The 17603-nt window shown below is 43.9% G+C and overlaps 1 protein-coding gene across 2 annotated transcripts in view; it reads left to right on the top strand.

Moving 5' to 3' along the window:
• Positions 1 to 17603, top strand: part of LOC129859113 (vascular endothelial growth factor receptor 1-like) — an 88067-nt gene that overhangs the window by 54941 nt on the left and 15523 nt on the right. Inside the window, exons 11-13 of one of the 2 annotated variants that reach the window (XM_055928493.1) lie at positions 4101 to 4224; positions 9175 to 9283; positions 16270 to 16575. In XM_055928493.1, coding sequence (XP_055784468.1) covers positions 4101 to 4224; positions 9175 to 9283; positions 16270 to 16575 — 539 coding nt within the window. Of the gene's footprint in view, positions 144 to 4100; positions 4225 to 9174; positions 9284 to 16269; positions 16576 to 17603 lie in introns of those variants that run through there. The other variant, XM_055928494.1, reaches the window with a different exon arrangement.

Below are 17603 nucleotides of genomic sequence, written 5' to 3'. Positions count from 1 at the left end.
TAATATATGAATCTAATATTTAATAATTTTATACGACTAACTTACTTATGATAAATGACACATTTTTATGAAAACTGTTAAGATGTATTGTTTAAAATGTTATATCAAATGTATGTTTTTTACATTAAATTTGCTTGAAATTGTGTGTTGCTTCCAACTTTTCGACTTTTCATGGTTTGTAGATGGAGGTAGTAATTTATTTTGCGGGTTCTCTAAATACAATACTGATACAACATCATAGACAAGCCAACGATCAGTCATCTCACCATGGGCAGGCACACTGTGTGAATGTGTCTGTGGAATGGGTGAGTCTGTATGTGTATGGGTGTGTATATGAATGTATGTGTGTGTATTAATGTATGAGTGTGTATGTCTATATGTGTGTGTTTGTATTGATCTATGTCATCTACCTAACCTTGTGTCCACATATGTATAACCATCTGTATGTGTGTATGTCTGTGTGTGTGTGCGTGCTTGCATGTGTGTGTGTATGTGTACGCGCTTGCATGTGTGTGTGTATGTGTACATGCCTGCATGTGTGTGTACGTGCGTGCAAGCATGTGCATGTGTTTCCGGGGAGGCATGGAAGAGTCGGCTGTTTGATTGGTATGTGTGTGTGTGTCAGGGCCATTGGTGTCATGCACAGGGTGGGTCGCCCCTACAGGACACGGGCACTCGCTATCTCTGCCAAGAGGAAGAGCAATCAGAGAGAGAGATGGCTGAGGAGAGGAGGGAGGAAGGAGAGAAGAGGAGAAGAAAGGAGGATGGGAGGGAGGAGGGAGAGGAGAAGAGCCACCCAGGGAGGGGCACAACGAGAGAGAGAGAGAGAGAGGGCTGACAGGAGACTGGGAGGATGGGAGAGAGGCAGGAGAGGGGAGGGAGGAGAGGAAAGGAGCCAACCAAGGAAGGGACAGAGGGAAGGGCACTGGGCATATCATAGAATCCTAGAATCAATTTGTGATCATTTGAGATTATGAAAGGTGTTAAAATATTGGTGTAAGAAAATACTAAATTGGAGTTCCTCTGTAAGATATATCCCAGGTAAAGGGGTACCCCAGTGGTAATCCTCTAGGAATGATGGATAATAGGATGGACAGTTAATGAATGGTGGGATGGTTTTAAGAATGGGTATTGAGTGTCAAAGTGGGATTGAAATAGATTAAATTGTGTGTGTTTTTATTGCATTGATCTACACACAATCCTCCAAAATGTCAAAGGGATTTTAATTATTTTTTTAAACCAAATGTTACCAAATTAAATAACTAAAATATAGTTGTTGCATAAGTATTCACCCCCTTTGTTTAGGCAAACATAATTTAGTTCAGGTGTACAATGTGGCTTAACAAATCACATAATAATTTACAAGGACTCATAGGGATGGAAAACATAGGGATTGAAATCATAGGGGTTGAAATCATAGGGATTGAAATCGTAGGGTTTGAAAACATAGGGTTGAAATCATAGGGATTGAAATCATAGGGTTTGAAATCATAGGGATTGAAATCATAGGGGTTGAAATCATAGGGTTTGAAATCATAGGAATGGAAATCATAGGGATGGAAATCATAGGGATTGAAATCATAGGGATTGAAATCATAGGGGTTGAAATCATAGGGGTTGAAATCATAGGGATTGAAAACATAGGGATTGAAATCATAGGGTTTGAAATCATAGGGATTGAAATCATAGGGATTGAAATCATAGGGATTGAAATCATAGGGTTTGAAATCATAGGGCTTGAAAACATAGGTATTGAAATCATAGGGATGGAAATCATAGGGATTGAAATCATAGGGATTGAAATCGTAGGGTTTGAAAACATAGGGTTGAAATCATAGGGATTGAAATCATAGGGATTGAAATCATAGGGATTGAAAACATAGGGTGTGAAAACATAGGGTTTGAAAACATAGGGGTTGAAATCATAGGGATTGAAAACATAGGGATTGAAAACATAGGGGTTGAAATCATAGGGATTGAAATCATAGGGATTGAAATCATAGGGATTTGAAAACATAGGGGTTGAAATCATAGGGATTGAAATCATAGGGATTGAAATCATAGGGATTTGAAAACATAGGGATTGAAAACATAGGGGTTGAAATCATAGGGATTGAAATCATAGGGATTGACATTATTCAAGCAATCAAATGTATTTATAAACCTCTTTTTACATCAGCTGATGTCACAAAGTGCTATACAGAAACCCAGCCTAAAACCCCAAACAGCAAGCAATGCAGATGTAGAAGTCACGGTGCCTAGGAAAAACTCCCTAGGAAGGCAGGAACCTAGCATTCATACTTTTTAAATGACTACCCCTTCCTCTGTCCCCCATGCATACAACATCTGGAAGGTCCCTCAGTCAAGTATTGAGATTCAAGCACAGATTCAACTACACAGACCAGGGAGCTTTTCAAAAACCTCAAGGGGGCAGTGATTGGTAGATGGATAACAATAACAAATCAGACATTAAATATCTCTACGCATTGTCAAGTTAATAATTATATTGTGGATTGGTATTTGGTATTTTATTAGGATCCCCATTAGCTGTTGCAAAAGCAGCAGCTCCTCTTCCTGGGGTCCACACAAAACATGAAACATAATACAGAATGACATAATACAGAACATCATTAGACAAGAACAGCCCAAGGACAGAACTACATACATTTTTAAAAAGGCACACGTAGCCTACATAATATTGCATACACACAAACTATCTAGGTCAAATAGAGGAGAGGCGTTGTGCCGTGAGGTGTTGCTTTATCTGGATTTTGAAACCAGGTTTGCTGTTTATTTGAGTAATATGAGATGGAAGTTCCATGCAATAAGGGCTCTATATAATACTGTACGTTTTTTCTTGAATTAGTTCTGGATTTGGGGACTATGAAAAGACCCCTGGGGGCATGTCTGGTGGGATAAGTGTGTGTGTCAGAGCTGTGTGTAAATTGTCTATGCAAACAATTTGGGATTTTCAACACATTAATGTTTCTTATAAGAAGAAGAAGTGAGGCAGACAGTCTCTCCTCTACTTTAAGCCAAGAGAGACAGGCATAGTATTTATATCAGCCCTCTGATTACAATGAAGAGCAAAACGTGCCTCTCTGTTCTGGACCAGCTGCAGCTTGTATTCTTTTTAAGAATAATGGGCAAATATTGCACAATCCAGGTGTGCGAAGCTCTTAGAGACTCACCCAAGAAGACTCACAGCTGTAATCACTGCCAAAGGTGTTTTTGACATGTATTGAATATGAATCTAATTAAGGTATATTAGTGTTTCCTTTATTGTTAAAAAAAATCCACTTTGACATTAAGAGTATTTTGTGTAGATCATTGACAAAAAAAATCCCACTTTGTAACGTAATAACATGTGAAGAAATCCAAGGGGGGGGAATACTTCTGATACCCATTGTATGAAGACAAATACCACCTCTACATGCTACTGTGCATAGATGAACAATGTCTGCCGACATACTGCTATAGACACTCACTACTGACAAGACTACAACAGGAAAGCAATCCAGCATTAAATGAGGATGATGATGATGAGGATGATGACGAGGATGATGATGGTAGGTATTATTATGGCATAATAAGGATGATGATGAGGATGAGGATGATGAGGATGATGGTGGTGGTGGTGATGATGAGGATTATGATGATGGTAGGTATTATTATGGCATAATAAGGATGATGATGAGGATGAGGATGATGAGGATGATGGTGGTGGTGGTGATGATGAGGATGATGAGGATGATGGTGGTGGTGATGATGAGGATGATGATGATGATGATGATGATGGTGGTGGTGATGATGATGATGATGGTAGGTATTATTATGGCATAATAAGGATGATGATGAGGATGATGGTGGTGGTGGGGATGATGAGGATGATGAGGATGATGATGATGATGATGATGATGATGATGATGATGGTAGATTATGGCATAATAAGGATGATGAAGATAGCGATCACAATAGCGATGATAAGCTCCGCTATTCCTCCTGCAGCACACAGCTGTGGAACAGACACACCTGAAGTCCGGCTAGCCGTGACTTCACTATGTCAACACAGCTGAGCCCTGTCCCTCTCTTCCTCCAAGGTGTGTGTGTCCTCCGTCCTCCTCAATGTGGAGCCCCGTAAAAGAGAGGGCCCCCGGCACTTCCACACACAACCACATCCTGAGTGTCACACACAGACAGGAAGTCCTCCAGGGGAAGAATAAGGTGAGCACACCATCAGTGGAGCGGGCAGACAGAGACACAGAGGGAGGGGCTGTGATTATAAACACATTCCCCAGAGAGACTCGTAGCACACTGACACAGCCATGATGGATTACACACAGACACACACACACACACACACACACACACACACACACACACACACACACACACACACACACACACACACACACACACACACACACACACACTTAGTGAAATCAAATCAAATCAAATTGTATTGGTCGCATACACATGTTCATCAGATGTTATTGCGGGGGCAGTGAAATGCTTGTGTTCCTAGCTCCAGCAGCGCAGTAATATTTAACAATACAACCAATCTAAAAGTAAATGAATGGAATTAAGATATATAGAAATATTAGGACAAGCAATGTCGGAGTCCGGAGTATACAGTGCATTCAGAAAGTATTCAGATATCTTGACTTTTTCCACATTTTGTTACGTTACAGCCTTATTCTAAAATTCATGAAATATTTTTTTTCCCTCATTAATCTACACACAATACCCCATAATGCATCTTTGGCAGCGATTACAGCCTTGAGTCTTCTTGGGTATGACGCTACAAGCTTGGCTCACCTATATTTGGGGAGTTTCTCCCAGTCTTCTCTGCAGATCCTCTCAAGCTCTGTCAGGTTGGATGGGGAGCGTCGCTGCACAGCTATTTTCAGGTCTCTCCAGAGATGTTAGATCAGGTTCAAGTCTGGGCTCTGGATGGGCCACTCTAAGACATTCAGAGACTTTTCCTGAATCCACTCCTGTGTTGTCTTGGCTGTGGGCTTAGGGTTGTTGTCCTGTTGGAAGGTGAACCTTCGCCCTAGTCAGAGGTCCTGAGCGCTCTGGAGCAGGTTTTCATCAAGGATCTCTCTGTACTTTGCTCCGTTCATCTTTCCCTCGATCCTGACTGGCCTCCAAATCAAATCAAATCAAATTATATTTGTCACATGCACCAAATAAAACAGTGAAATACTTACTTACAAGCCCTTAACCAACAATGCAGTTTTAAGAAAATACCCCCCAAAAAGTAAGAGTTAAAAATAACAAATAATTAAAGAGCAGCAGTAAAATAACAATAGTGAGGCTATATACAGGGGGTACCGCTACAGAGTCAATGTGCGGGGGCACCGGTGTTGAGGTAATATGTACATGTCGGTAGAGTTATTAAAGTGACTATACATAGATAATAACAGAGAGTAGCAGCAGTTTTGAGGGGGGAGGGGCAATGCAAATAATCTGGTTAGCCATTTGACTAGATGTTCAGGAATCTTATGGCTTGGGGGTAGAAGCTGTTTAGAAGCTTCTTTGACCTAGACTTGGCGCTCCGGTACCGCTTGCCATGCGGTAGCAGAGAGAACAGTCTATGACTAGGGTGGCTGGAGTCATTGACAATTTTTAGGGCCTTCCTCTGACACTGCCTGGTATAGAGGTCCTGGATGGCAGGAAGTTTGGCCCCGGTGAGGTAATGGGCCGTTCGCACTACCCTCTGTAGTGCCTTGCGGTCGGAGGCCGATCAGTTGCCATACCAGGCCGTGATGCAACCATTTAGGATGCTCTCGATGGTGCAGCTGTAGAACCTTTTGAGGATCTGAGGACCAGCTGTTATTTACAAATATACATAGGCCACTGCCCCGTGTCTTACCAGAGGCTGCTGTTCTATCCTGCCGATAGAGTGTATAACCCAACAGCTGTATGTTATTATTGTTGTCGTTCAGCCACGACTCTGTGAAGCATAAGATATTACAGCTTTTAATGTCCCGTTGGTAGGATATACAGTGGGGAGAACAAGTATTTGATACACTGCCGATTTTGCAGGTTTTCCTACTTACAAAGCATGTAGAGGTCTGAAATGTTTTATCATAGGTACACTTCAACTGTGTACCTCAATGATCATGAGGAAGGTGAGGGATCAGCCCAGAACTACACGGCAGGACCTGGTCAATGACCTGAAGAGAGCTGGGACCAGTCTCAAAGAAAACCATTAGTAACACACTACGCCGTCATGGATTAAAATCCTGCAGCGCACGCAAGGTCCCCCTGCTCAAGCCAGCGCATGTCCAGGCCCGTCTGAAGTTTGCCAATGACCATCTGGATGATCGAGAGGAGGAATGGGAGATGGTCAAGTGGTCTGATGAGACAAAAATAGAGCTTTTTGGTATAAACTCCCCTCGCCGTGTTTGGAGGAAGAAGAAGGATGAGGACAACCCCAAGAACACCATCCTAACCGTGAAGCATGGAGGTGGAAACATCATTCTTTGGGTATGCTTTTCTGCACAGGGGACAGGACGACTGCAACGTATTGAGGGGAGGATGGATGGGGCCATGCATCGCGAGATCTTGTCCAACAACCTCCTTCCCTCAGTAAGAGCATTGAAGATGGGTCGTGGCTGGGTCTTCCAGCATGACAACGACCCGAAACACACAGCCAGGGCAACTAAGGAGTGGCTTCGTAAGAAGTATCTCAAGGTCCTGGAGTGGCCTAGCCAGTCTCCAGACCTGAACCCAATAGAACATCTTTGGAGGGAGCTGAAAGTCCGTATTGCCCAGAGACAGCCCCGAAACCTGAAGGATCTGGAGAAGGTCTGTATGGAGGAGTGGGCCAAAATCCCTGCTGCAGTGTGTGCAAACCTGGTCAAGAACTACAGGAAACGTATGATCTCTGTAATTGCAAACAAAGGTTTCTGTACCAAATATTAAGTTCTGCTTTTCTGATGTATCAAATACTTATGTCATGCAATAAAATGCAAATGAATTACTTAAAAATCATACAATGTGATTTTCTGGATTTTTGTTTTAAATTCCGTCTCTCACAGTTGAAGTGTACCTATGATAAAAAAAATGATAGACCTCTACATGCTTTGTAAGTAGGAAAATCTGCAAAATCGGCAGTGTATCAAATACTTGTTCTCCCCACTGTACGTGCTTTCAGTTCGTCCCATTTATTTTCCAGAGGTTGAACGTTGGCTAACAGTACGGATGGCAAAGGCAGATTAGCCACTCGTCGCATGATCCTCACAAGGCACCCCGATCTCAATGTCTTTTTCCAGCGAATGACGAGGATGAGGGCCTGTTCGGTGTTTGGAGTATATCATTCCTGCCCGACCCAATTAAGAAAAATGATTTGTCCAATTCGAGGTGAGCAATCGCAGTTCTGATGTCCAGAAGCTCTTTTCATAAGAGATGGTAGCCGCAACATTATGTACAAAATAAGTTACAAACAATGCGAAAAAACAAACAAAATAGCATGATTGGTTAACAGCCAATAAAACGGAAGCCATCCTCTCCGGCACTATCTTCACCGTAGGGATGGTGCCAGGTTTCCTCCAGACGTGACGCTTGGCATTCAGGACAAAGTTCAATCTTGGTTTCATCAGAACAGAGAATCTTGTTTTTCATGGCCTGAGAGTCGTTTAGGTGACTTTTGGCATACTCCAAGTGCGCTGTCGTGAGCCTTTTACTGAGGAGTGGCTTCCGTCTGGCCACTCTACCATAAAGGCCTGATTGGTGGAGTGCTGCAGAGATGGTTGTCCTTCTGGAAGGTTCTCCCATCTCCACAGAGGAACTCTGGAGCTCTGCCAGATTGACCACCGGGTTCTTGGTCACCTCCCTGACCAAGGTCCTTCTCCCCCGATATCTCAGCTTGGCCGGGCGGCCAGCTCTAGGAAGAGTCTTGGTGGTTCCAAACTTCCTCCATTTAAAAAATAATGGCTGCCACTATGTTCTTGGGGTCCTTCAATGCTGCAGATATTTTTTGGTACCCTTCCCCAGATCTGTGCCTCGACATAATTCTGTCTCGGAGCTCTACGGACAATTAATTCGACCTCATGGGTTGGTTTTCGCTCTGATGTGCACTGTCAACTGTTGGACCTTTTATAGACAGGTGTGTGCCTTTCAAAATCAGGTTCAATCAATTTAATTTATCACAGGTGGACTCCAATCAAGTTGTAGAAACATCTCAAGGATGATCAATGAGAAAGGATGCACCTGAGCTCAATTTCGAGTGTCATAGCAAAGGGTTTGAATAATTATGTAAATAAGGTATTTCTGTTTTTTATTTTTTATTAATGTGCAAACATTTCTAAAAACTTGTTTTTGTGCTTCGTCATTGTGGGGTATTGTGTGTCATCAAGGTCATCAACCACCCGAGCCACGGCCTGTTCACCCCGCTACCATCCAGAAGGCGAACTCAGTACAGGTTCATCAAAGCTGGGACCGAGAGACTGAAAAACAGCTGTTAAATAGCCATCACTAGCCGGCTACCACCCGGAAACTCAACCCTGCACCTTAGAGGCTGCTGCCCTATATACATAGACATGGAATCATTGTTCACTTTAATAACGAAACACTAGTCACTTTAATAAGGTTTACGTACTGCTTTACTCATTTCATTTGTATATACTGTATTCTATTCTACTGTATTTTAGTCAATGCCCTTCCGACATTGTTCGTCCTAATGTTTATATATTTCTTAATTCCGCTCTTTTACTTGAAGATGTGTGTGTATTGTTGTGTATTGTTAGATACTACTGCACTGTTGGAGCAAGGAACACAAGCATTTCGCTACACCCACAATAACATCTGCTAAACATGTGTATGTGATCAATACAAATGTATTTTATTTTATTCTTGGGTACAGGAACAATGGTGGACATCTTGAAGCAAGTGGGGACAACAGACTGGTATAGGGAGAGCTTGAATATGTCTGTATACACTCCAGCCAGCTGGTCTGCGCATATTCTGAGTACGCGGCTAGGGATGCTGTCTGATGGTAGTGTAGGGTTAATGGAGAGTGTGTCATGTGTTTAGCTTCCCTGTGGTCTGCAGGTGGGCAGTAGGGCTGCTTCACATACCTCTCTTGTCTTCTCAATGTAAAATGTCAAATGTGACCACTGTTATCGGTGGCAGCAGAGGTAAAGTGTGTGTGTGTGTTTCCCACAGACCGTGGGGGTTTTGATGGTTGCTGAGGCGTTTGTGTCCGGCGTGTATCGCTGTATTGCCTCTAGTTCTGTGGGAAAGGATGAGCTGGACATGCCCTTCTATGTAACAGGTACAGTACAATGACATCACACCACAGTCACAAAATCAAAACTACATCCTTCATTATGACTTGCAGTATAGTACTACCAGTATGTGCACCATTGCATACATTAGTGTGTACAGATGTAGGATCTTAATTTGATCACTCTTTTGTTGCTGAAACTTTCCTGCACAGCAGGAAATGCAAACTTGTAGTGTTTTCAAGGCTTCTACATTTTGTAATTTCCAGTTTATAATGTCAGACTTGATTTACCCTCACGAAAAATGTATCAACCCCTACAAGAAATGTCCATTCATTACAACCCACATAATAATTCACATTTCCTATTGCTGCGGATTATTTTCCTGCTGTTGCAAACTGTCTCAAATTAAGGTCCTACATCTGTATATGTGTCACAACGTAAAATCTATCAATGACTAACTATGAAGGATGTCATATCATCTCTGCCTCACCCATCTCTCCCAGTCTCTTCCTCTTTCTCATTTAAGTCACTCCATCACTTTCTCTTCCTCTTGTCCTTTGTTTCTCTCACTGTCTCAATTCCTCCCCCACTCTTTCTGAGTCACTGTGATGTCCATCTAAAATCAAACACATTGATGACTGTGTGTGTGGGCTTTTGTGTGGATATACCAGTCAAAAGTTTGGACACATCTACTCATTTAAGGGTTTTTCTTTATTTTTACTATTTTCTACATTGTAGTATAATAGTGAAGACATCAGAACTATAAAATAACACATATGGAATCATGTAGTAACCAAAAAAATGTTAAACAAATCAACATCTATTTAATATTTGACATTTTTTCAAAGTAGCCACCCTTTGCCTTGATGACAGCTTTGCATACTGTTGGCATTCTCTCAACCAGCTTCATGTGGTAGTCACTTGGAATGCATTTCAATTAACAGGTTTGCCTTGTTAAAAGTTAATTTGTGGAATTTATTTCCTTCTTAAAGCCATCTCAGCTCCATCATTCATTGAATCAGATGGCTCATTTATCACAAAAACCCACTAATATTGCCAACTACTTTAATGACTTTTTCATTGGAAAGATAAACAAACTCAGGGATGACATGCCAGCAACAGACGCTGACACGACACATCCAAGTATATCGGACCAAATTATGAAAGACAAGAATTGTACTTTTGAATTCCATAAAGTTTTCTGGATGGAAAATTACTGAGGATAATAGCGGACAATATTGCCACTCCTATTTTTGCCACATCTTCAATTTAAGCCTACTAGAAAGTGCCCCCAGGCCTGGAGGGAAGCTAAAGTCATTCCCCTACCGAAGAATAGTAAAGCCCCCCTTACTGGCTCAAATAGCCGACCAATCAGCCTGTTACCAACCATTAGTAAACTTCTGGAAGAAATTGTGTTTGACCAGATACAATGCTATTTTACAGTAAACAAATTGGCAACAGACTTTCAGCATGCATATAGGGAAGGACACTCAACAAGCACGGCACTTACACAAATGACTGTTGATTGGCTGAGAGAAATTGATGAGAAAATGATTGTGGGGGCTGTCTTGTTAGACTTCAGTGCAGCTTTTGACATTATAGATCATAGTCTGCTGCTGGAAAAACATATGTGTTATGGCTTTACACCCCCTGCTATAATGTGGATAAAGAGTTACTTGTCTGACAGAACATAGAGGTTGTTCTTTAATGGAAGCCTCTCAAAGATAATCCAGTTAGAAGCAGGAATTCTCCAGAGTAGCTGTTTAGGCCCCTTGCTTTTTTCAATCTTTCTAACGACATTCCACTGGCTTTGAGTTAGGCCAGTGTGTCTATGTATGCAGATGACTCAACACTATACACATCAGCTACTACAGCAACTGAAATGACTGCAACACTTAACAAAAAGCTGCAGTTAGTTTCGGGAATGGGTAGCAAGGAATAAGTTAGTCCTAAATATTTCTAAAACTAAAAGCATTGTATTTGGGACAAAACATTCACTAAACCCTAAACCTCAACTACATATCGTAATGAATGATGTGGAAATTGAGCAAGTTGAGGTGACTAAATTGCTTGAAGTAACCCTGGATTGTAAACTGTCATGGTCAAAACATATTGATTGTCACGCCCTGGCCTTAGTTATCTTTGTTTTCTGTATTATTTTAGTTAGGTCAGGGTGTGACAGGGGGGATGTTTGTGTGTATTTGTCTCGTCTTGGGTGGTTGTATTGTATAGGGGGTTTTGTAGAGTGTATGGGGTTGGGTTCAGTGTAGGTGTTTAGGAAAGTCTATGGTTGCCTGGTTTGGTTCTCAATCAGAGACAGCTGTTTATTGTTGTCTCTGATTGGGAGCCATATTTAAGGCAGCCATAGGCATTAGGTTGGTGTGGGTAATTGTCTATGTCTAACATTAGTAGCGTGTGTATGCACTTTCGTTTGTAGCGTCACGTTCGTGGTTTATTGTTTTTTTTTTGGTATTAGTTTGTATAGTGCTCGTTTCGTCTTCGTCTCTAATAAAAGAAGATGTATTCATATCACTCTGCGTTTTGGTCCGATCCATGCTCTTCCTCAGACGAGGAGGAGAACGAACGTGACATTGATACAACTGTAGCTAAAATGAGGAGAAGTCTGTCCATGATAAAGCGCTGCTCTGCCTTCTTAACAACACTATCAACAAGGCAGGTCCTACAGGCCCTGGTTTAGTCGCACCTGGACTACTGTTCAGTCGTGGGGTCAGGTGCCACAGAGGGACTTGGGAAAATTGCAGTTGGCTCAGAACAGGGCAGCACGACTGGCCCTTATAAGTACACGGAGAGCTAACATTAATGACATGCATGTCAATCTCTCATGGCTCAATGTGGAAGAGAGATTGACTTCATCACTACTTGTTTTTGTAAGAGGTGTTGACAAGCTGAATGTACCGAGCTGTCTGTTTAAAATACTTGCACACAGTTTGAACGCCCATGTATACCCCACAAGACATGCCACCAGAGGTCTCTTCACAATCCCCAAGTCCAGAACAGACTATGTGAGGCGCACAGTACTACATAGAGCCATGACTACATGGAACTCTAATCTACATCAGGTAACTGATGCAAGCAGAAAAATGGGATTTAAAAAGCAGGTAAAAATACACCTTATGGAACAGCGTGGACTGTGAATAAACATAAACATAGGCACTGACACATGCATATGCATGATAACATACACACTATACACACACGTACACATGGATTTTGTGTTGTAGATATGTGATAGTGGAGTATGGGCCGGAGGGCACACTTAGTGTGTTGTGAATTCTGTAATGAATGTTGTAATGTTTTTAAAATAGTATAACTGCCTTAATTTTGCAGGACCCCGGGAAGAAGCAGCTAATGGGGATCCATAATAAACACAAATAAATACAAATGCAAATGCGATGGAGCCAATCAGCTGTTTTGTGACAGGTTAGGGGTGCTATAGAGAACATAGCCCTATTTGTTAAAAGACCAAGTCCATACTATGGCAAAAACAGCTCAAATAAGTAAGAGAAACAACAGCCCATCATTACTTTAAGACATGAAGGTCAGTCAATACGGAAACATTTTAAGAAGTTTAAAAGTTTCTTCAAGTGCAGTCGCAAAAACCATCAAGCGCTATGATGAAACTGGCTCTCATGAGGACCGCCACAGGAAAGGAAGCCCCAGAGTTACCTCTGCTGCAGAGAATAAGTTCATTAGAGTTACCAGCCTCAGAAATTGCAGCACAAATAAATGCTTCACAGAGTTCAAGTAACAGACACATCTCAACATCAACTGTTCAGAGGAGACTGCGTGAATCAGGTCTTCATGGTCAAATTGCTGCAAAGAAACCACTACTAAAGGACACCAATAAGAACAAGAGACTTGCTTGGGCCAAGAAACACGAGCAATGGACATTAGACAGGTGGAAATCTGTGTTTTGGTCTGAGGAGTCCAAATTTTTGATTTTTGGTTCCAACCGCCATGGCTTTGTGAGACACAGAGTAGGTGAATGGATGATCTCCGCATGTGTGGTTCCCACCGTGAATTATGGAGGAGGCGGTGTGATGGTGTGGGGCTGCTTTGCTGGTGACACTGTCTGTGATTTATTTAGAATTCAAGGTACACTTAATCAGCGTGGCTACCAAGTATTCTGCAGCGATACGCCATCCCTTCTGGTTTGGGCTTAGTGGGACTATCGTTTGGTTTTCAACAGGACAATGATCTAACACATCTCCAGGCTGTGTAAGGGCTATTTGACCATGAAAGAGAGTGATGGAGTGCTGCATCGGATGACCTTGCCTCCACAATCACCCGACCTCAACCCAATTGAGATGGTTTGGAATGAGTTGGACTGCAGTGTGAAGGAAAAGCAGCCAACAAGTGCTCAGCATATGTGGGAACTCCTTCAAGACTGTTGGAAAAGCATTCCGGGTGGCTACTTTGAAGTATCTCTATAAAATATATTTAGATTACTACATGATTCCATATGTGTTATTTCATAGTTTTAATGTCTTCACTATTATTCTACAATGTAGACAACAGTTTTAAAAAATAAAGAAAAACCCTTGAATGAGTAGGTGTGTCCAAACTTTTGACTGGTACTGTATGTCAATATGTTGCCATGGAGATAGGACAGAGGTGGTGGGCGCTTTATCCCCTGTGTGTATTATCCCTGTCTGTGTGCTAGTGTGAGTTGGATCCTGTGTGTGTGCGTGAGCGTGTGTTGTCTGCTGTGAATTCACTTCTACACCTGCATTCTAGCTGTTTGGGGTTTTAGGCTGGGTTTCTGTACAGCATTTCGAGATATTATCTGATGTACGAAGGGCTATATAAAATAAAATTGATTGATTGATTGATTGAATTTGTATTTGTGTCGCCCCGTGTGAGTGTGTGTTTGTGTTGTCCCCTGTGTATGCTACCCCTGTGTGTGTGTGTGTGTGTCCCCTGTGTATGTTACCCCTGTGTGTGTGTGTGTGTGTGTGTGTGTGTGTGTGTGTGTGTGTGTGTGTGTGTGTGTGTGTGTGTGTGTGTGTGTGTGTGTGTGTGTGTGTGTGTGTGTGTGTGTGTGTGTGTGTGTGTGTGTGTGTGTGTGTGTGTTGTTCCCTTGTGTGTTTGTGTTGTCCCTCTGTGTGTGTCGCATATGTGTGTGTGTGTTGTCCCCTGTGTGGGTGTATGTGTGTGTGTTGTCCCCTGTGTGTGTGTGTGTGTGTGTGTGTGTGTGTGTGTGTGTGTGTGTGTGTGTGTGTGTGTGTGTGTGTGTGTGTGTGTGTGTTGTCCCCTGTGTGTGTGTGTGAATGTGTGTTTTTGAGTGCAACAGGAACCTGGGGCTGTTATCGAGTCACTTCCCTGGGCCGCTAGGCCCTCTTTATTTCGGGAGACCTAGGGGTGTTCGGGAAAGATAAACACTATCTGCCATCAGGAAACCCTAGAGCCATTTCCACAGGAAGTTTCAAATAGCTAAAGTAAATAAAAGGCTTTTTCACTGTATTCCTCTGGCTGCTTTTACCCACAATAGCTACTCAACATTGTCATCAAAGGTTAAGAAAATGGCGGCTTGGTCAACACTTGAGAGTAGGAGTCAGATTCGTTGGAGGTCTAGTGAGATGGTGGGCAGGGAGGTTTGTTGTGGTGTTAAAAAGGTTTTCAGAGCTGTTTGTATAGAGAGGTGTAGAACAGAGTGACTTGAATAGGAACTGAATCTCTGCATCCCTCTCTCCCTCCTTCACTCCTACCTAACCACCCGTTCACTCTATTTCCCTCCCTCCCTTCCCCCTCCCTCCCCCCCTCCCTCCCTCCTTCCCTCCTACCTTACCTCCCTTTCACCCTCTTTCCCTCCCTCCCTCCCTCCTTCCCTCCTACCTTACCTCCCTTTCACTCTATTTCCCTCCCTCCCTTCCCCTCACTCCCTCCTTCCTTCCTACCTTACCTCCCTTTCACCCTCTTTCCCTCCCTCCTTCCCTCCTACCTTACCACCCTTTCACACTCTTTCCCTCCCTCCTTCCCTCCCTCCCTCCCTCCCTCCCTCCTACCTTACCTCCCTTTCACCCTCTTTCCCTCCCTCCTTCCCTCCTACCTTACCACCCTTTCACACTCTTTCCCTCCCTCCTTCCCTCCCTCCCTCCCTCCTACCTTACCTCCCTTTCACCCTCTTTCCCTCCCTCCTTCCCTCCTACCTTACCACCCTTTCACTATCTCTCCCTCCCTTCTCCCTCTCTCCATCTCTCCCTCCCTCCCTCTTACCTTACCACCCTCCCTCCCACCTTACCTCCCTTTCACTCTCTTTCCCTCTCTCCGTCCCAACCTCCCCTTCTCCCTCTCTATTTCCCTATCTCCCTCCCTTCCCCCTCTCTCCCTCTCCTCTCTCCCCACTCCTTCTTTCCCTCTCTCCCTCCTCCCCTCCTACCTTACCACCCTTTCTCTGTCTCTCCCTCCCTCCCTCCCTCCCTCCCTCCCTCCCTCCCTTACCTCTCTTTCACCCTCTTTCCCTCCCTCCTTCCCTCCTACCTTACCACCCTTTCACTATCCCTCCCTCCCTTCTCCCTCTCTCCATCTCTCCCTCCCTCCCTCTTACCTTAACACCCTCCCTCCCTCTTACCTTACCTCCCTTTCACTCTCTTTCCCTCTCTCCGTCCCAACCTCCCCTTCTCCCTCTCTATTTCCCTATCTCCCTCCCTTCCCCCTCTCTCCCTCTCTCCCTCTCCTCTCTCCCCACTCCTTCGTTCCCTCTCTCCCTCCTCCCCTCCTACCTTACCACCCTTTCTCTGTCTCTCCCTCCCTTCCCCCTCTCTCCCTCCTCCCTTCCTACCTTACCACCCTTTCTCTGTCTCTCCTTCCCTCCCTCCCTCCCTCCTACCTTACCTCCCTTTCACTCTCTTTCCCTCTCTCCCTCCCTACCTCCCCTTCTCCCTCTCTATTTCCCTCTCTCCCTCCCTTCCCCCTCTCTCCCTCTCCTCTCTCCCCCCTCCTTCTTTGCCTCTCTCCCGATTCCTCTGTCTCCCCCCTCCCTCTCTGTCTCCCCCCTCCCTCCCTCTCACAGACGTCCCAGGAGGCTTCAGTGTGAGTCAGGAGGATGAGCCAAGGGAGGGAGGAGACCTACACCTCACCTGCGTAGCCAACAAGCACCTGTACACCAATTTTTCATGGCAACGGGTGACTGACCCAGCAGAGACCACACCCCTGACCCCCTCCCTGGGTGGTGAACTGACCTCAGGAGAGTTTTCTGACACTCTGAGTCTATTGCTTAGCAACCTGACGGCGGGGGATTCTGGAACCTACCGCTGCTCCGCCCATCACCTGCTGACGGGACAGAACACACATCTGGACACACAGGTGGACGTCACAGGTGAGCCCTCTGACCTCTCACACAGGACCACTTTGATCATCATCATCATTACCATCATCATTACCATTATCATTGGTAATGACCATTATCATTATCGTTGTCAATCATCATTACCATCATTATCATCATCATTACCATCTTCATTATCATCATCGTTACAATCATCATTACCATTATCATTGGTGATGGCCATTATCATTATCGTTGTCAATCATCATTATGCCATCATTATCATCATCAGTATCATCATCGTTACCATCTTCATTATCATTGTCATTACCATCATCATTATCGTTGTCATTACCATCATCATTATCATCATTATTGTCATTACTATGACACATTCACACATCCATGGACAAACAGGGTAATACTCATATCAACATACTCATAGACGTGCTCACACCTGTCATTTCAACTCAGCAGAATTGCTCTGATGAATGTAATGGATTGGCTATATGTCCCTTTACATTTTATGGGAATTTCGCCATTCCATCAGCACCTGGTATGTACATAAACACTCACGTTCACACACAGTGATACACCTACACACATACACAGTAATACACCTACACACACACAGTGCTACACCTACACACACACAGTCAGATCAGTGCTTGGGAACTTGGAGTCCCGTAGTTTCCTGGGGCCCCTCCCTGCCCCAGTCTGCTCTCCTGCTGTCTTTCTCCTTGTCTCAGTCTGCTCTCCTGCTCTCTTTCTCCCTGTCTCAGTCTGCTCTCCTGCTGTCTTTCTCCTTGTCTCAGTCTGCTCTACTGCTGTCTTTCTCCTTGTCTCAGTCTGCTCTCCTGCTGTCTTTCTCCCTGTCTCAGTCTGCTCTCCTGCTGTCTTTCTCCTTGTCTCAGTCTGCTCTACTGCTGTATTTCTCCTTGTCTCAGTCTGCTCTCCTGCTGTCTTTCTCCTTGTCTCAGTCTGCTCTCCTGCTGTCTTTCTCCCTGTCTCATTCTGCTCTTCTGCTGTCTTTCTCCCTGTCTCATTCTGCTCTCCTGCTGTCTTTCTCCCTGTCTCAG

The sequence above is a fragment of the Salvelinus fontinalis genome, chromosome 7 (assembly GCF_029448725.1).
Source record: "Salvelinus fontinalis isolate EN_2023a chromosome 7, ASM2944872v1, whole genome shotgun sequence".
Taxonomy (NCBI): domain Eukaryota; kingdom Metazoa; phylum Chordata; class Actinopteri; order Salmoniformes; family Salmonidae; genus Salvelinus; species Salvelinus fontinalis.
Note: the sequence above shows the minus strand (reverse complement) of the source record. Positions and strands in the feature narration are given on the sequence as shown.